This window comes from Ictalurus furcatus, chromosome 7, assembly GCF_023375685.1.
Source record: "Ictalurus furcatus strain D&B chromosome 7, Billie_1.0, whole genome shotgun sequence".
Lineage (NCBI taxonomy): Eukaryota > Metazoa > Chordata > Actinopteri > Siluriformes > Ictaluridae > Ictalurus > Ictalurus furcatus.
The window spans coordinates 13,378,850-13,398,935 of NC_071261.1; the positions used below are offsets into that span (position 1 = coordinate 13,378,850).

A 20,086-nucleotide genomic window follows, 5' to 3' on the forward strand; every position below is an offset into this window, starting at 1 on the left:
CAGTGATGTCATGGTTACCAGTATGAGCACTGGTTCTGTTGTCAGAGAGAAGATTAGATCACGTGGATGACATCATTGCCACACTGACAAAATGGCCTTTATGCACACAGTGTCACAGCGAGGCCAATCCATAACGAGGCGACTTCTTCCACGTGGTCTATTGTGCTTCCTACAATGCCCTGTCAGATGTCTCTGCTACTCCATGACCATACAACTGTCCTGCAGCCCTGAAAGCCATCTGTGTGTATGTGTGTGTTCACTGTTCAGGGACCACGTCAGCGAGGCGGTAACACATATATCATAGACGGTCCTGAAGAAAAGATGATAGGATGGGTGTTAACTCTGAATTATAAATTGTATTGTACTTAACCTATAAAAACAGGAATTTAGATGAAACTGTGGATAAAATCCCAATTTGTGGAAATTTCTTGGCGTCTACTGAAGAGGAAACGGACCAGAACGAATGACTAATCTGAAGACGGAACGGCCGAAGGTGAGGAGACACTATAACAAGAAATCAAGGATCTCATTTAGCTTCGTGCAATTACACCACACTGCTGTTGGTTTCTCGATTCTGATTGGTCAGAAGGTGGTGATTAGTTCTCTATAACAGCAGCTCTGACAGTAGCGCAGGTTTATATTAATACGTTATGGTTTCTATAGTAACGGCTCGTTCACAGGGACGAGTACGGCAGACGCGCACATAAATGGATTCAAAAACGTGTGTAAGCGTTAATATGGTGAAGTTTTCTGTGATTTATGTAACGCTTATGAAAGGAGTCTCCAATGTCAGAGGTAAAGCTGTAACTTCACGTTTTCCGACATCTTCAGGACGTTGGAGTTTACGCTTCTTTGCGGTTTCTCTGTAACATGCGTAACAAGCTGCGTTTTTTCGATCTTATTAACTTCTAGAGAGGGAATAAAGAGAGGGAATAAAGAGAGGGAATAAAGAGAGAGAAAGAGTGGGAATAAAGAGAGAATAAAGAGAGGGAATAAAGAGAGAGAATAAAGAGAGGGAATAAAGAGAGAGAATAAAGATTGGGAATAAAGAGAAGGAATAAAGAGAGAGAATAAAGATTGGGAATAAAGAGCGGGAATAAAGAGAGAGAATAAAGATTGGGAATAAAGAGTGGGAATAAAGAGAGAATAAAGAGAGGGAATAAAGACAGAATAAAGAGAGAATAAAGAGAGAAAACAAAGAGAGAATAAAGAGGGAATAAAGAGAGAATAAAGAGGGAATAAAGAGGGAATAAAGAGAGAACAAAGAGAATAAAGAGGGAATAAAGAGAATAAAGAGGGAATAGAGAGAGAACAGAGAGAATAAAGAGAGGGAATAAAGAATAAAGAGAGGGAATAAAGAGAGAATAAAGAGTGAGAATAAAGAAAGGGAATAAAGAGAGAGAATACAGAGAGAGTAAAGAGAGGGAATAAAGAGAGAGTAAAGAGAGAATAAAGAGAGGCTGGTGAAGGAACGACTGTTTATAAAGAAGCGACAAGAGGAACTAAATTGTTTCATGGACGTTCCACAAAACAGTGCATCTATAAATGTTGTTCTTTAATAAATAAAAATATTTAATTGTTGGTAAATTGCTGCGAAATAAAACAATTCCAGGTGTGCTGTTATAGGAAAATAATCAACCACATTAACCCTACCTTATCAAACTTCTCCAAATGATTATAAATGATGAAGATTTGAAATGAGGTCCTGGAGTGATTTTTTTGTTTACGTCGACTCTAATGTCTGCTCCTAATCCCACAGTTTAAGGTGTGTGAGCTGGTTATAAGATGTCTGGGCTCATGTTCCTGCAGCAGGATATTGAAGATCAGGTGGAACTGTGGTGGTTTGGTGAGCCATGCATTTCCCTGCTCTGCTACACCTCCTCTGTTGCCCTGGTGCTCGGCCTCGGGACAGGCGGTGTGGCACTCTTGTCTTCAGCCGGCTCTGCGGAGGTGTCCTCGGCTGTGTGGCGCCTCACCGTGGGCTCCGCCCTCTGCATCCTGGCCCTCGTACTTGTGCTCAAGCAGTTGCTTAGCTCGGCCGTGCAGGACATGGGCTGCGTGCGCAGTCGGCGACGCATCGTGCAGCTGCGCAGTGGTGGAAGCGTCGATCCATCTCTGCTGCTTGCCATCGGCCTGGCGCTGATGCTCGGTGGTGCCACGGTGCTGCTGTGCTTGGCCTCGTCACATATGCTGCTCACAGGGACGCTTCTCTTGTCTTCTGGTGGCGCCGTGGTGCTGAGCGTTGTGGCGTACGGAGCGATGAAGCATGTGTGGGAACGGAGAGAAAGGAGAAGGAGGAGGATACATAGAAGGGTGAGGGTGTACACAGTGGCAGGACAGAGGAGTCACATGTGGAGAGACTCCACGTCAAGTCAAGCTGGTCTGATATGAACGGAAAAGAATGGAAATGAAAAGCTGAGGATTTCGTTGGCAGTAAGTCAAGGCTGAATTTGTAGTTTAGAACAGAAGAGGAACCTGAGATCCAAAGCAAATCATCTCCAGTCCAGTCCCATTGGTTTACTGCTAGAGGAGAAGAAGAACCTGAGATCAAAAGCAAATCATCTCCAGTCCAGTCCCATTGGTTTACTGCTAGAGGAGAAGAAGAACCTGAGATCAAAAGCAAATCATCTCCAGTCCAGTCCCATTGGTTTACTGCTAGAGGAGAAGAAGAACCTGAGATGAAAAGCAAATCATCTCCAGTCACGTCCCCATTGGTTTACTTCTAGAGGAGAAGTAGAGGTTGCAGAATCAAGTATAACTGTCAAAGAGTGTTTGAATCATTGGTCTTTGTTTGATTTACACAATCACTCATTTCACACACACCATCATCGCCATGTGCCATCAGACTGGAGGATCACGTGACCTCTCACATTTTTTACACATTGCCATATTGCAATCGATTTGCTGGTCTGTGTTGCGGGCATTTTTTTGTCCTAAAAACATAGCAAGATAATGAAATATCTACACCCCCTCTCTGATCTACACCTGGTCTGAGCCGGTCCAGCTGGATCATGTCTCAAACACTAATACAAACTCTGGGGGGGGGGGATACCGTGTGCACATTACAGTCGTTTATTTAATTTTAGCAGTCAATAAACAGTTAACAAACAAGTAAAGACTGAAGCGACACACAATATATTTTATATAATATAATTAATACGTTATAGCTTTAACGTCTCGCATAATGAAGTGTGTGTGAAATGTAATATACTGTAATGTGTTTACCAGTTTGTTTGTTTTATCAGTTAATTATTTGGACATGAAAATCATTCAGAGACTAAACCGCTGCATGTCAAAATATCAGTTTTACATGAGACTTTTATTTAAAAGATTTCATGCCAGTTCATGACGTTATTACAGTTATAATACTAGACAGATTTAAATATTAACTCAATAAAACTCCTGAAATATCACAGTATGAAATTGTATAAACTTGAAATGAGTAAAAAAAAAAGTCAACAAATTAAACCAACCTCTAGCCTAAGCGGGGAAAAAAGTGTAAAATTACATTTCATGGCTTCTAACAAACATTACACACACACACACACACACACACACACACACACATACACACTGACTGAGTAGGAAAAGGAGGAGTGTGAGAAGAGAATAGGGGGGCGTGTGTTTCATGATGAAGAGTACGTTTATCCTCTCAGAATATCAGCCCACACAGATCTCTCTTTCTCTCTCTCTCACACACACACACACACAAAAACCAGGACATCAACTGTGAAGGTGTGTGTTCTTCCATTGTCCATTTGATCCTATTGGAAAAATAACCTGATCCCTGCATTAAGGACTGACGAGACATTGGACACGAGTATGAGTGAGGTGAGCATTGGATTTAATATTTTGGTTGAAAGCACTGGAGTTAAAAGTGACCTCCTGTACCCTTGGTATTGTTACTGTGTCTGTATTTACATTTACGTGTTCTGTTCAGCGTCTGTATTTAGGAACGCCATACAGTCTGTGTTTCATATTAAACATAATCGAAGCCATGGAAATAAAGCAGACGGCATTAGTATTTACCTTTATTATTATTAATATTATTATTATTATTATTCCTCTTAAAGTGGATTTGGGTTCATTATCTGTAACAGCAGCTCTGACAGGTTTATACTAATGCACTCGCTCTAATGCAATATCGTTTCTATAGTAACAGCTCATTCACAGGAACGTGCATAGCAGATGCTCCACATAAACAGATGTGGAGGCAGATATGAAACGTGCGTAATTGTTGGTACCATTATGTAAGGAGACGTTTATGTACTGTAACGTTTACGGAAGGAGTCTCCAGTGTCGGGGGAGTTTACGAGTGTTTGTAGCTGCTATAACGGACAGTTTCACTGGTATTCCACCACATTAAATATAAACGGATAAAACATACGATGTGTTCTTTCATAAATAGTAAAATGGAATCGTTGCCAGATCACTGTGGTGTAAGCGGAATAAAACACATACAACCTTCAAATACTAAACATGTCTTGGTGGATGAACTACACTGGGGATGAAGTGAAACAAAGTATTTGTGTACATTTCATTTCGGCCTGAACTCCGTGTCTAATTCCTCTTTTGGATTTGAAATAGTATTGAAAGTAGACATGGTCAAAAGTAAAAATGGAATTTCTGGAGCAAGACTGTAATAATGAAAAAAAAACAAATAGCAAAAAAAAACATTGACTAATGTGTGTGTTACGAAAACGAGACTCGTACGGAAGCAATTGCAGGTTCAAGTCGTTATTTACAAACTAAAGTCAACCTGCATAAACCAGGAACTGCGGTCACGAACATGAACAAAGATACGAGGCATGAAACATAAAACTAGAACAGGACACGTGAGCAAGACCGCTTAGCATCACGCTAGCTAACACATACATAGCATATAATCGAGGTCTAAACATGAAACTAGAATCGAGGCATGGAACAAGAACATGACACAAAAATACGACTGCTTAGCATCAAGGTCGCTAACACAGACATAGCATACTTAAACGTATTCACCTATACCTTCATTCACTCATTTAATACTGCGCGCCATGCACAGCAACACGAGGAGTTTAAATAACAAACATAATCACGCTTGAGTACAGACAGCTGGAACCAATAATGACACACCCTCAAACATCAACCAATACCTGAACAGGAAGAGAACAAAACCAAAACAAAGGCACGTGTCCATAGGAAACTGTTCTTGTTAAGTAATCTCGTGCACACGTGCCCTCCGGCTCTCCGTGCACGTCACAGCTGCAGTGCCATCTGCAGGGGAGATCGTGACAGTGGGTAATGTTCTTGTTCTAGAATTATAAAATTCTAGAATTGTGAATCCTAGGAAAGTGATAGCCAGATGGATTATTGGGTGAAGCAACAAGATAACGTTATGGTATAGTATCTATACAACTATATAAATCTGGGAATTATTATGAAGAGAATACCTGGAAATAATATTGGCACCCCCTCCCCCATATAGTAGCTGCTGATGATGCTTGCCTTAGATTTCTTTCATGAGTTCTCTGGTGTAAATGCATTATTCGATTTAAGACTGATTGATCGGACAGTGTAATGAGATGGACATCTGGTATTTTCTTTGCAGGAAAACCGCATCTACGATCTTAAGAAGAAGAATGATGAGCTGGAGAAGTTCAAATTTGTGCTGGAATACAAGGTCAAAGAGCTGAAGAAGCAACTCGAGCCACGAGAGAATGAAGTGAAGGAGATGAAGGAACAGGTCCATGAGGTGAGAAGTATAGATTTAAACCTGCACACACGGGCAGATATATAGTATGTACGGTATATAAATTGAACTTAACTGTGTCGTGGACATGCCTACTAAATGCTCCGCATTAGCCTCAAACTGCAGTTTAAACGCTGAAGTATTGTTCCTTAATGTGAAGTGCTTAAATTTAGAAAATTAGTTTTGCTATATAAATAGTTTATTTTGTAATTATTACACAGTGCACACTAATATCACAAATGCTCGGCGTTTATGACTGTCTGACGAGAGGATACCGTTGTTTCAGATGGAGGCTGAGCTGGAGCAGTTCCGTAAGAAGTGCACTCAGCTGGATCTTACCATCTCTGAGCTGAAGCTGAAGCTCAAAGCCGCGACCAAGGAGAGGCAGAAAGAGAGGCAGAGGGTTTGTTTGGGTGTTTCTCATCATTATCGTCAGTAATATAATAGCAAAGCTGTTTACCGAAAGGTGTCCAGTGACATCAAATGCGTTTTGTTTTTTAAAACCTCTGGACCTACGAGATCGCATGTATTTTTGGGATATCCATTGGTACGTGAATCCCGTTTGAACTGAAATGTGATGTTGCACTAATCTGTAAATGGGCTTCTAATTATGACTGCGTTACTTATAAAGGATGGCTGCTATCAGCCAATCAGCTTTTAGCAGGCATTTGACAGGGCTAGCACTAAACGACCGTCATGAAATGTATCTGTGGACTCTAGTGTTCTGTGTAAATCGGGAAGAACTGGTCACTGGGGCTGCTGTTGGTGAAGAGTGTTTGGACCCTGCAGACCACTGCTTGCAGCTATATTGTAATTATTGTTATACTTATCAATATTATACCAGTATGGAACGTACGACTATTGTGAAATTGTTTCCGTTAGATGACTTGCATCCACTGTGCAGCAAAAATAGCTTATTTTTACGTAGCGGTAAATACAAACGTAAGACCTACTGTTAAATTTGTTTATGTTTCTCGCAACCTGCCGTTAACAATCTGTGAAATCTCAGTGTCAGGATTATTATCATGAATGTGTTTTTGACGAACCAGGTAATTCTTTTGCATTTACCTGCAGATAGTTGGGTTTTACGGTGTTGAATGTAGTGTGGATTCTTTCCCCGCAGGTCCAAGATGTACAAGCTGTACTGCACAGGTTTAAGACCGATCTTCACAACTGTGTGGGCTTCATCCAGGAGCCTAAGAAGCTCAAGGAGAGCATTCGAGAGATTTATGACCGCTACGTCCAGCAGTCAGATGTGGTGAGATGGACACACACACACATACACAGACACACACACACACACACACACACACACACACACACACATACATACACAAACCCCTGTATGTTCACATCTGACTGAGTATGATGACTGTGACAGGTGGAGATAGTGGGAGTGGACGCTGATGTCCAGCGAGAGTACAGCAGGCAGAGGGAGCACATGGAGAGGAACGTGAACTCGCTCAAAAAGAAACTAGCAAAGGACATCAAAGTGCACGAAGCGAAGAACATCAAGCTCATGAAGGTTGGGTTTCAATTCATGCAAAACACGTAATCGGCCTGGCTAGCCTAATCTGAGAAGGAATATTAGTGTTAGGTAGTGTTAGAAATAGCTACTCACTGGAACAGCAGCAAAAAAAAAATGCTGGACAGGCCACGCCCACAAGTGACACAAGCTACCTGTACCTGTTTTTTCCTCGGTTTGAATCTCACAATTTTGCAATCAGAGCTCAGAACTCTAACCCCTGAGCCTCAACAGTTCCTGTATCGCAGTGTATTCTCTACAGCCATTCTCATTTATACAGTAAGCCACGTTTAAGCTGATTACATTTTTTTCAGCCCTACTTTGGTCATATTGGAACAATGAGAAGAGCTTCCTTTCCAACAAAAAACTGTTCTTGTTTCAATTTGCTCAACAAAATATAAAGAATATTAAAAGTTTATTGCTAATATTCCGTATTGTGTATTTGGACATACATTTTTCAGGTGTATTGCTAAAAAAAAGCTCTAAATCTAAACACACATCCTAGTGAACTGAACATGTGCACATGAGTCTGATCTTCTGCTTGTGCATGCGTGCTGTAGGAGAATGTCTTCCTTATTAAAGAGGTTAACGATTTGAGGACAGAGCTGAGGCTGATGCGAGCGCAGATCCATGAGTACGAAACCCAGAGAGGCTTCAGTAAGAACAAGAGTGCCACGCGCATCAAGTGTGAGTCACAGAGGACGACTTAACGTCTGTTATTGTGTTATTATACAAATTAATTACGCGGAAACCCCTGTGAGTTACTGCTGCTCTGAATATTTATTTATTGTTCATCCTGTATAACTCGGTTTTCCGTTTACTCCGGCAGCGCCGTCCTCGGATTCATCACGGCTGAACTTTGAGGGCGAGGCCGAACGCATCATCCAGCTGCAGCGCCTCGAGATCCAGCGGCTGAGGCAGGAAGTACTGCAGTGTCAAGGTCAAGGTCAAGGTCAGGATCAAAGCTTTGTCTTGCCGAGCAACATCAAACTACCTGCCCTTACCACATAAACACTCATTATAACGTGTACACACTCTTCACACCATTTACACCCTCATTCCACCACATAAACCCTCTTCACACCACATACACACTCATTATACCGCGTTCACACTCATTACACCACGTAGACGCTCATTACACCTCATAAACACTCTTTATACCATATACACACTCTTCACACCACATACACACTCTTGACACCACATACACACTCTTCACACCACATTTAAATAAAATGAAGTTGGATATTGGTCCTCGTTTGTGTCCTGGTTTTTTCTGTAAGTTTTGTTCTTGTATATAAAGTGTGTGTGAATGTGTTTGTCACGTTTCAAGGTTGATGCGGAAGCAATCGCAGATTTTCAAACAGTTTAATAAACGAACAAACAACAAAACAAATAGACTAAGACAACTTGGCAAAATACTGTGGCAAAAACTAAACATGGAAGCGTGGACAAAAGCATAGAAGACAATTACGTGAGACAAGGAAGCAATACAAACAATGGCTATATATAGGAATGCTCGTTAACACAAACGTGATTCAGGTGCAGGTGGTCATGTGATATATTGTAGTATAGTGCAGTGGCTGATGGGAACTGAAGTCCAGAGCTACCTCCTTGATATATGACAGACCCCCCCCCCCCAGGCGCTTCTCCTGGTGCGCTGAAAAAAAAATGCACTCCCTCCGTCTTGTGGTCCTGGCCCCTTGGGCAAAATGTCCCCAGCAGAACTAGGAGACTGAGCGGCGTCCTCAGCAGAGCATGTAAGCAATTCAACATCCTCAGTGTAATAGGTAAGCAGAGTGACCTCCTCAGCGGAACAGGTAAGCAGAGCGATGTTCTCAGCGGAACAGGTAAGCAGAGCGATGTTCTCAGCGGAACAGGTAAGCAGAGCGACGTCCTCATCAGAACAGGAAAGCAGAGCGAAGTCCTCAGCAGAACAGGTAAGCAGAGTGACATCCTCAGCAGGGCTGGAGCTCAGAGCGATGACCTCAGCAGGGCTAGAGCTCAGAGCGACGTCTGCGTGGCAGGACAGCGGGACAACTTCCTCCGCAGGACAGGAGAGGGGAGCGATGTTCTCCGCGAGGCCCGAGGGAAGCTCCAAGATTTCTGTGAGGCCATAGAGGGGAGCTAGGTTCTCCGCGAGGCCAGGGAGAGGAGCGAGGTGCTCCGCAAGGCCAAAGAGAGGAACGATGCTGTCCGCGGAGCATGAGGGGGGAACGATGTCCTCCATGGAGCAGGAAGGGGGACTGACATATGGCGCGCAGCAAAGAAGAGGAACGACGTCCTCCATGGAGCAGGAAGGGGGACTGACATACGGCGCGCAGCAAAGAAGAGGAACGACGTCCTCAGCGAAGCAGGAAGGCAGAGCGACGTCCTCAGCCGAGCAGGAAAGCAGAGCGAGGTCCTCAGCCAAGCAGGTAGGCAGAGCGACTTCCTCAGCTGAGCAGGAAGGCAGAATGACGTCCTCAGCCGAGCAGGAAGGCAGAGCGACGTCCTCAGCCGAGCAGGAAGGCAGAGCGACGTCCTCAGCTGAGCAGGAAGGCTGAGTGGAGTCCTCAGCTGAACAGGAAGGCAGAGCAACGTCCTCAGCCAAGCAGGAAGGCAGAGCGACGTCCTCAGCTGAACCGGCAAGCACAGCGGCGTTGTGTGCGCGGTTGGCGAACAGAGGGGTTCACTTGGGTATGTCAGGACACGGAGCAACGTCTTCAGCCAACCTGGGTGACTGAGCGGCGTCCTCAGACGAGCAGGGAGGCTGACTTTCGTTCTCCGCTGACTCCGTTTGCTGAACTAGATCCATTATAGGGGAGGGAAGGTGGGAGATGGTACTAACCCCAACCACAGACTCCCACTTGTACTCCTGTTGGCATGGCGTGGCATAGTCCTCTTCGAACATAGGTGGTAGAGTGAAGCCTATGTACTTCCTGGCGACCTGCTGCTTACGTGGCTCAGCTTGGTACTCCTCCTGTTGTTGTTTTGGCGTGGCATAGTTCTACGTGAACATAGGTGGTAGAGTGAAGCCCATGTACTTCCTGGCAACCTGCTGCTTACGTGGCTCAGCTTGGTACTCCTCCTCCTGTTGGCGTGGTGTGGCATAGTTCTCTGTGAACATAGATGGTAGATTGAAGCCCAGGTACTTCCTGGCGACCTGCTGCTTACGTGGCTCAGCTTGGTACTCCTCCTCCTGTTGTCGTGGCGCGGCATAGTTCTCCGTGAACATAGGTGGCAGATCGAAGCCCAGGTACTTGCTTTCCGACATCTTCAGGACGTTGGAGTTTACGCTTCTTTGCGGTTTCTCTGTAACATGCGTAACAAGCTGCGTTTTTTCGATCTTATTAACTTCTAGAGAGGGAATAAAGAGAGGGAATAAAGAGAGGGAATAAAGAGAGAGAATAAAGAGTGGGAATAAAGAGAGAATAAAGAGAGGGAATAAAGAGAGAATAAAGAGAGAGAATAAAGAGAGGCTGGTGAAGGAACGACTGTTTATAAAGAAGCGACAAGAGGAACTAAATTGTTTCATGGACATTCCACAAAACAGTGCATCTATAAATGTTGTTCTTTAATAAATAAAAATATTTAATTGTTGATAAATTGCTGTGGAATAAAACAATTCCAGGTGTGCTATTATAGGAAAATAATCAACCACATTAACCCTACCTTATCAAACTTCTCCAAATGATTATAAATGATGAAGAAAATGATGAATCCCACAGTTTGAGGTGTGTGAGCTGGTTATAAGATGTCTGGGCTCATGTTCCTGCAGCAGGATATTGAAGATCAGGTGGAACTGTGGTGGTTTGGTGAGCCATGCATCTCCCTGCTCTGCTACACCTCCTCTGTTGCCCTGGTGCTCGGCCTCGGGACAGGCGGTGTGGCACTCTTGTCTTCAGCCGGCTCTGCGGAGGTGTCCTCGGCTGTGTGGCGCCTCACCGTGGGCTCCGCCCTCTGCATCCTGGCCCTCGTACTCGTGCTCAAGCAGTTGCTTAGCTCGGCCGTGCAGGACATGGGCTGCGTGCGCAGTCGGCGACGCATCGTGCAGCTGCGCAGTGGTGGAAGCGTCGATCCATCTCTGCTGCTTGCCATCGGCCTGGCGCTGATGCTCGGTGGTGCCACGGTGCTGCTGTGCTTGGCCTCGTCACATATGCTGCTCACAGGGACGCTTCTCTTGTCTTCTGGTGGCGCCGTGGTGCTGAGCGTTGTGGCGTACGGAGCGATGAAGCATGTGTGGGAACGGAGAGAAAGGAGAAGGAGGAGGATACATAGAAGGGTGAGGGTGTACACAGTGGCAGGACAGAGGAGTCACATGTGGAGAGACTCCACGTCAAGTCAAGCTGGTCTGATATGAACGGAAAAGAATGGAAATGAAAAGCTGAGGATTTCGTTGGCAGTAAGTCAAGGCTGAATTTGTAGTTTAGAACAGAAGAGGAACCTGAGATCCAAAGCAAATCATCTCCAGTCCAGTCCCATTGGTTTACTGCTAGAGGAGAAGAAGAACCTGAGATCAAAAGCAAATCATCTCCAGTCCAGTCCCATTGGTTTACTGCTAGAGGAGAAGAAGAACCTGAGATCAAAAGCAAATCATCTCCAGTCCAGTCCCATTGGTTTACTGCTAGAGGAGAAGAAGAACCTGAGATGAAAAGCAAATCATCTCCAGTCACGTCCCCATTGGTTTACTTCTAGAGGAGAAGTAGAGGTTGCAGAATCAAGTGTAACTGTCAAAGAGTGTTTAAATCATTGGTCTTTGTTTGATTTACACAATCACTCATTTCACACACACCATCATCGCCATGTGCCATCAGACTGGAGGATCACGTGACCTCTCACATTTTTTACACATTGTCATATTGCAATCGATTTGCTGGTCTGTGTCGCGGGCATTTTTTTGTCCTAAAAACATAGCAAGATAATGAAATATCTACACCCCCTCTCTGATCTACACCTGGTCTGAGCCGGTCCAGCTGGATCATGTCTCAAACACTAATACAAACTCTTGGGTGGGGGGGGGGGGTGTAACGTCTCACATTATGTAACGTCTCACATAATGAAGTGTGTGTGAAATGTAATATACTGTAATGTGTTTACCAGTTTGTTTGTTTTATCAGTTAATTATTTGGACATGAAAATCATTCAGAGACTAAACCGCTGCATGTCAAAATATCAGTTTTACATGAGACTTTTATTTAAAAGATTTCATGCCAGTTCATGACGTTATTACAGTTATAATACTAGACAGATTTAAATATTAACTCAATAAAACTCCTGAAATATCACAGTATGAAATTGTATAAACTTGAAATGAGTAAAAAAAAAAGTCAACAAATTAAACCAACCTCTAGCCTAAGCGGGGAAAAAAGTGTAAAATTACATTTCATGGCTTCTAACAAACATTACACACACACACACACACACACACACACACACATACACACTGACTGAGTAGGAAAAGGAGGAGTGTGAGAAGAGAATAGGGGGGCGTGTGTTTCATGATGAAGAGTACGTTTATCCTCTCAGAATATCAGCCCACACAGATCTCTCTTTCTCTCTCTCACACACACACACACACACAAAAACCAGGACATCAACTGTGAAGGTGTGTGTTCTTCCATTGTCCATTTGATCCTATTGGAAAAATAACCTGATCCCTGCATTAAGGACTGACGAGACATTGGACACGAGTATGAGTGAGGTGAGCATTGGATTTAATATTTTGGTTGAAAGCACTGGAGTTAAAAGTGACCTCCTGTACCCTTGGTATTGTTACTGTGTCTGTATTTACATTTACGTGTTCTGTTCAGCGTCTGTATTTAGGAACGCCATACAGTCTGTGTTTCATATTAAACGTAATCGAACCCATGGAAATAAAGCAGACGACATTAGTATTTACCTTTATTATTATTAATATTATTATTATTATTATTCCTCTTAAAGTGGATTTGGGTTCATTATCTGTAACAGCAGCTCTGACAGGTTTATACTAATGCACTCGCTCTAATGCAATATCGTTTCTATAGTAACAGCTCATTCACAGGAACGTGCACAGCAGATGCTCCACATAAACAGATGTGGAGGCAGATATGAAACGTGCGTAATTGTTGGTACCATTATGTAAGGAGACGTTTATGTACTGTAACGTTTACGGAAGGAGTCTCCAGTGTCGGGGGAGTTTACGAGTGTTTGTAGCTGCTATAACGGACAGTTTCACTGGTATTCCACCACATTAAATATAAATGGATAAAACATACGATGTGTTCTTTCATAAATAGTAAAATGGAATCGTTGCCAGATCACTGTGGTGTAAGCGGAATAAAACACATACAACCTTCAAATACTAAACATGTCTTGGTGGATGAACTACACTGGGGATGAAGTGAAACAAAGTATTTGTGTACATTTCATTTCGGCCTGAACTCCGTGTCTAATTCCTCTTTTGGATTTGTGTTAAGCTGAGACCTAAACAGATTAAGAGTATATTAAATTAGCTTTGGCACAAATTGCCAGTTACTCAGCTGCTCCCAGACGGCTTGACCTTGCTGAAATGAGCTTGGTTAATTAGCAGATGGAGTGTGTGTGTGTGTGTGTGTGTGTGTGTGTGTGTGTCTCTGTGTGTGTGTGTGTGTGTGAAGCTGTGAAAGTGCAACCATGCAATGTTTTTTTTCTAGACTAGCTCTCTCGCCCTCATTTTCCCTTTTTAATTCCAATTATATATATTTATTATTATAAAAAGGTGCCAATTATAGTCCCATGCCCTACTTTGAATCAAAAGGTAGCATGAAACATTACACCATGTACGATTACGTACTATATAAGGAGTAAAACAGGAACGTGGTGCTGTTATGGTAAAATAAAGTGGCAAAGCAGTGGTCCTGTTACCACTCTGACATCAGTTATTTTCCTTAACAGCTCTTACACCATACCAATTTACCAACGATTACAATTTTCAACTTATGATGCATCGTTTGTTTTTTTTAACTGTTACTAAGCGATGACACTGCAGACTCCTTCCATTAATGTTACGTAAACATCTGCTTCCAGAAAACCTCACCACACTTTTTTAATCCATATATGTGTAGCGTTTGCTGTACAAGTACCTGTGAATGAGCTGTTACTATAGAAACTATAACGTATTGGTAGCTCAGTGGTTGGGTTACTGATCAGAAGGTCATGAGTTCAATTCCCAGCACTGTCAGGCTGCCACTGTTGGGCCCTTGAGCAAGGCCCTTAACCATCTCTGCTCCAGGGGTGCTGTATCATGGCTGACCCTGCGCTCTGACCCCAACTTCCAGGCATGCTGGGGTAATTGTGACCAATAAAGACTCATTATCATAAATGTAAAATGTAAATTATAAACCGTGTATGAACTCATTAGTCATTATTCTGTATCCGGACCATCGTCTGATCTCGAGGCTAATTTCACTTTTCTCTTCATAATTCACACACACACACACACACACACACACACACACACACAGCTTTGCTGCAGTGTAAAGAGGATGTACAGTATCTCACAAAAGTGAGTACACCCCTCCCATTTTTGTAAATATTTGATTATATCTTTTCATGTGACAGCACTGAAGAAATGACACTTTGCTACACTATAAAGTAGTGAGTGTACAGTTTGTGTAACAGTGTAAATTTGCTGTCCCCTCAAAATAACTCAACACACAGGCATTAATGTCTAATCCGCTGGCAACAAAAGTGAGTACACCCCTAAGTGAAAATGTCATTAAAAGATATAATCAAATATTTACAAAAATGTGAGGGGTGTACTCACTTTTGTGAGATACTGTATGTCTATACAGTAAACCATTTCTAATTCACTCTTGGCGTGTCCCAAAGCATACAGCATATTTATCTATCACACAATGCATCGTGGGTATTCTATATATTTCACTGTGACGCCAGCCCTTTACATTGCATTGTGGGATTTTATAAGTGCGCTGTACATGGTCCACTATGCTGTGGTCGCTGTGGTAGCACAGCATTTAAGGTTATGAGTTACGAGTGGGTTAGCTTGCTTCAGTAGCTTTTGCTCACTAGGTTACATTTGCTCTCTAGGTTCACTTTACAGTTGCTAATTTGCTTCCATTTGTTTTGTTTTTTTACTAGTTTGCTTATAGTTACTAGCTTGACTTCACTTGCTAGATTAGCTCTAACTGACTAGGTTAGCATTTGCTTGTCAGTTTGCTTTCTCTAACAGCTAGTTAGCTGTGGTTTGCTAGATTGGGTTGGTATGTTTGTTGTTTTTTTTGCTAGTTTGCATTCAGTTACTGTGTGTGGTCTGGAACATATCCATAGACAGAGTTAGGCTTATAATAATGTGCACATCTTTAAACATTTATGTGAATTTTATCATTTTTCCTTTGCAGATTGGTTCCTCAAAAACTCACAGCAGCACCAAGGAGCTGATGGATGATGGGAAAAAAGGTGTGATTTCACTGTTAATGTAAACACAGACATATAATAAAATAAACACACTTCATCTACTTCATCTAGATATTACATTTAATGCTCGACCACAAAAACGTGGTGAATATATATATATATATATATATATATATATATATATGTATGTATGTATGTATATACATATATGTATGTATGTATATGTATATATATATATATAATATATAATTTTTTAATTTTTTTAATTATAGCCCCTGTGGAAAAGGCGTCTAAACCCCCAGCTCAGGATGACGAGGAGGAAATCGACATCGACCTGGATGCGCCCGAGACAGAGAAAGCAGCTCTGGCCATTCAGAATCAGTTCAGACGCTTCCAGAAGAAAAAAAAGTAGACAAGAAGCAGAAGAAAGGCAGGACGGAGGAGGAATAAAACTGCGATGGAGGAGGTCGAGGGGTGTGTGGGTGGAAAATTAGGGGTCTCAGAATACCAAATAACAGTCTTTCACACTGACACAGTGACAATTACAGCTCACACACTCTTTGTCTTTCTTTTTATTTCTTTCTCACTCTCTTTCTTGAAATAATTCATGCAATAGTAATAATTTCAGTGTGCTGTAACAGCTCCGGCTCATAAATAAAATAAAATAAAAATTAAATAAAATTTAAAAAACATACCCTGAGAAATTAAGAAACTGAGTCAGCATTAAAAGTCACAATAAAACACAATGAAATATCGATCTCATAGATTCAATATTTTCATTCATTCATTAAGAGTAGTAGGTGATAAGTATTATCGATATCAGATAATGTATTATTAAATTATATAGCATTACATTTACACTTTCTTTCTCTCTCTCTATTTATCCATTAAATAATACAAGACATAATAATTATCCAAGTGAGCATAAAAATTTTTTGCATCATGTTTATTAGCTTAAACGTACCACTGATTTGTTTTTTTAAATCCTCAAAACTAAGTCATGTATTAAAATTTCAGTCAATAAACCATTAAATCAATACGTTTTATTACTATAATATAATATATCAGTGCATGATTTGATCAATTTATCAGGTACTATCAGGTATTTCTTGGAAATTGTCATAAAAAATAAATGTATTTGTTTCTGTACAGTGGGATATAGATTTCTATAATTAGAGAAAGAAATGAGGAAAATAAAAATAAGTTCATTTTCAGCTGTTTTGACAAACACTCATTGCTTTATTGAGTTAGATGGTTAATTTTAGCTAGAAGGTTTGGGTCTACTCGCTGTGTTTAAGCTTGGTGGCTAATGTTAGCCACCTAGCCCACTAAGTTAACCAATGCATACTGCTAACACAGTAAGAGATCTGTTAGCTAAAATGAGCTCGTGTTAAAATGAAGAGGTTTTTCTCTTACACTCAGTATACTTGTACTTTTTTCGTTTAAGTTTCAACAGCAACTACCAGAGAGGGCACCAAATCCTTAAATCCCCCAAACCCTACATCCAGCAGCTTTCATTTACAAAAACAATATGACATGAAGAAATGTTAGAAGTCAAGTGACCTAACATATGACTGTATACGCCGTAGGATAACCTAAACCATGTATCCGTGTAGTGTCACAACATGAAAATTTCAGCTGTCTGCTTATAAAAGAAGAGAAAAGCAGAAAATAGCATAGCACAGGATAATGGCACTGTTTTTTACATCATTAAAACTTATTCTTCGAAATTTGTAAGCAGATATTTATCAGCTTTAATTAGTAATAGCAAAACTCTTCTTCTTTTTCTTCTTATTATTATGTAACAATTCTCTGAAGAAAGTATGGAAATTAGTATGTATGGAAAGTATGGAAAGAAAATTAATATACATAACAACTATAACTTTAATAAACTATTGTGCTAGCTGATTTGATTGGCAATTGGATGACATTAACATTTATTTCTAATAAATGATACTAAACTGGATGTTGATGTTTATTTCACTCAGTAATATTGTGTTATCAGGTATCTTACACACATTCCTTTCCTAAATGGTGTTCTATTATAGTGTGTAAACAAATTACATTTGTATTAAAACACAAATGATGATGATGATCTGAATCCTCTGTCGGGGGGTTGGGGGAATTTTCTGAGGTTTTATAGTCATAAATGTAAAAGACGGTATGTAATAGAGTAGCTATTCAAGTAATAATCATTTACAAGTATAATTGGAATCAGTTGGAGTTTGGGAAAGTGGTACATTCAATCTATTTCTAGTATCTTTTCTCTAAAGACGTCTAAAAAATAATTCCCAATGAGGGCAGATGACATTGAGCAGAATATCTATGATCAAACCTGTGCGCGAGACAGTGAGAGATTATTAATAACAATAACAATAATAACAACAACAACAACAACAATAACAACAATAATAATAACAATAATAATAATAATAATAATAATAATAATAATAATAATAATAATAAGTTAGTTGTACTTTATCGTTCAGCCTTGGCTGAAAATTGGTCTTTGGCCTCACCATACAATCACAATATAATTAACAATACAATGATTAATGTCCCAAGACATTATTTGTGGAGATAAATGTTGAAGCACAGACACACCATTTACAAAAATACCATACATAATGTAAATGCAGATTTTTTTCTCAGTATGCAGTTCATTGCTGATGTAACTACTTTTAATAGATTTTATGAAATCAAATACAAGGTTATTTTGTCAATTATAAAGTAGAGTGAGATTTAATAAAACAAGTTTCAGCCACAGTTATGCAAAGAACAACAATCACGGCTTCATCCGTTTAGAGAAAGAAAAAGGCAGTGAGCCGTTTTCGAGCCAAAAGAGTCGACTCTTCTTGATCCGACTCAATGAAAAGAGTCGAAATTCCTAATCACTTGTTGCTGGGCAGAAATTGTAGGTAAAGGGGGCGGGGCTTGGGGTTGGCTAATTTGCACGGGAAAAGAAGTCAAGTTCATTTTCAAAATGGCTGCCTGAACTGGACAAGAAAAGCGAAATAAAAGATCAGGAAAAGAAGATGGCTGTCAATATTTCAATTTGTATAGCACTTTGAATAATGGACATTGTCGCAAAGCAGCTTTACACACATATATAAATTCAGGATATAAAATTTAAATTAAAAAATTATACATAATACGCAAACAAGAGGTGGTGGTCAAAAAGTGCAATTGTGCAATTGAGTGCAGGACTGTTCATGGCAGTTGCAGTCCTAAAGCTATGGGATTAATTAATATACACACCTCTACAATGTTCGTAACCACTGAATGACAAAAGCATATATCATTAGCTCCTACGTGAAAAACTATCTTTGAAAACCTATGCTTGCCTAAGAACCTAAGATTACCTGCTATGTCCGGTGCCCTGGCTCCTGGTACAGTATACACCTAACTAGTGCTGCTGGTACCCCTAAAGGCCTAGTTAATTTCACCTGCCTTAAGGTAGTCTCCTATAACCACAGCTCTTTCAGGTTTTACAGTGAGTGCTTCACTAAGGAGAGCAAACGCTGACATGGGTACGAAACTCCCAGCCAACGATTTAAAACCAGCAACTATCTCACAAGAACTATGTCACAGACACCTGACCAACATGTCTATATATAAACTTGTATATAACCCTGTGATTTGCAGCAGCATTAAAAAATACAGTCATTTTCTTACATACGTGTGTATATAAACACAATAAACTTACAGACTGCTGATATCTGAGTGATTATAGCTTTGAGTTTCTTCCTCTAGATGGCAGCAGTTGAAAGCATTGTTTTCCAGGGGACGTGTATTTACATGCACATTCTTAGTTGATCACCTTGTAAACTGAATTTGCTCACCTGTCGTTTATAAGTAGTAAGTCTTCTTTTAGTAAATACACCTCCACCTTTTGGTAAACCCTGTCAATAAAAAAAAGTCTTTCCTACTTAGGAGTAACAGGTAACAATCATAATCCCTTACTATTCAGCATTAAATTGATTGTTTTACATCATTTATTCAATCCTTAAACAGGTGCTCTAATTAAAATCCAGAAAACAAAATCATATACAGTTTATTTAAAAGATTAATAAAATGAATATAAAAAAGTGAAACACAGTACAGACCGATTGACATATGAGTTTGTATTTTAAATTATTAAACATAATTTATTTAACCTTACTAATGTGGAAATGCCATTGGTTTGGTTGCTTTGTTACCCAGTTTTAAGGGTACAAAATGGAATAAACATAGCTAAGGTGTTGAAATCAGCTGTTTTGAAGGCAGTGCGCACAATGTGGATATGGCAATGAGAGCAGATGTTGGTATGGACAGTGCTACAAGCTATATGGGGGTAGCAGTAAGAGAGGCTGGGCCGCTACCGTACAGAAAGTATTCTGCTCACACTGAGTCTTCAGGTATGTGCCAGTTGTTTGACAAAACGGACCTGCATACGGACCTGAGAAGGA

The 20,086-nt window shown here is 40.8% G+C and overlaps 3 protein-coding genes and 1 long non-coding RNA gene across 4 annotated transcripts; all 4 read left to right on the forward strand.

Moving 5' to 3' along the window:
• Positions 1–374: 374 nt before the first annotated feature.
• LOC128609826 (transmembrane protein 125-like) lies at positions 375–2,747 on the forward strand. Its single transcript, XM_053628647.1, has 2 exons — positions 375–493; positions 1,760–2,747. Exon 2 carries the CDS (start codon positions 1,786–1,788, stop codon positions 2,389–2,391), a length of 606 nt encoding a protein of 201 aa, XP_053484622.1. The 5' UTR covers positions 375–493; positions 1,760–1,785; the 3' UTR covers positions 2,392–2,747.
• On the forward strand, positions 405–12,135 carry LOC128609825 (transmembrane protein 125-like). Its single transcript, XM_053628645.1, has 2 exons — positions 405–493; positions 11,020–12,135. The coding sequence occupies exons 1-2, from the start codon at positions 464–466 to the stop codon at positions 11,599–11,601; spliced, it is 612 nt and encodes a 203-aa protein (XP_053484620.1). The 5' UTR covers positions 405–463; the 3' UTR covers positions 11,602–12,135.
• Positions 5,245–8,512, forward strand: LOC128609823 (cilia- and flagella-associated protein 57). The gene is made up of 7 exons (XM_053628643.1): positions 5,245–5,380; positions 5,591–5,734; positions 6,018–6,134; positions 6,855–6,989; positions 7,113–7,256; positions 7,817–7,943; positions 8,086–8,512. Exons 1-7 carry the CDS (start codon positions 5,345–5,347, stop codon positions 8,265–8,267), a joined length of 885 nt encoding a protein of 294 aa, XP_053484618.1. The 5' UTR covers positions 5,245–5,344; the 3' UTR covers positions 8,268–8,512.
• A 472-nt stretch (positions 12,136–12,607) lies between the features above and the next one.
• On the forward strand, positions 12,608–16,487 carry LOC128609829 (uncharacterized). Its single transcript, XR_008386288.1, has 3 exons — positions 12,608–12,942; positions 15,623–15,680; positions 15,911–16,487. It is a non-coding gene; the product is annotated as an uncharacterized LOC128609829 (long non-coding RNA).
• The last annotated feature ends 3,599 nt before the right edge of the window (positions 16,488–20,086 follow it).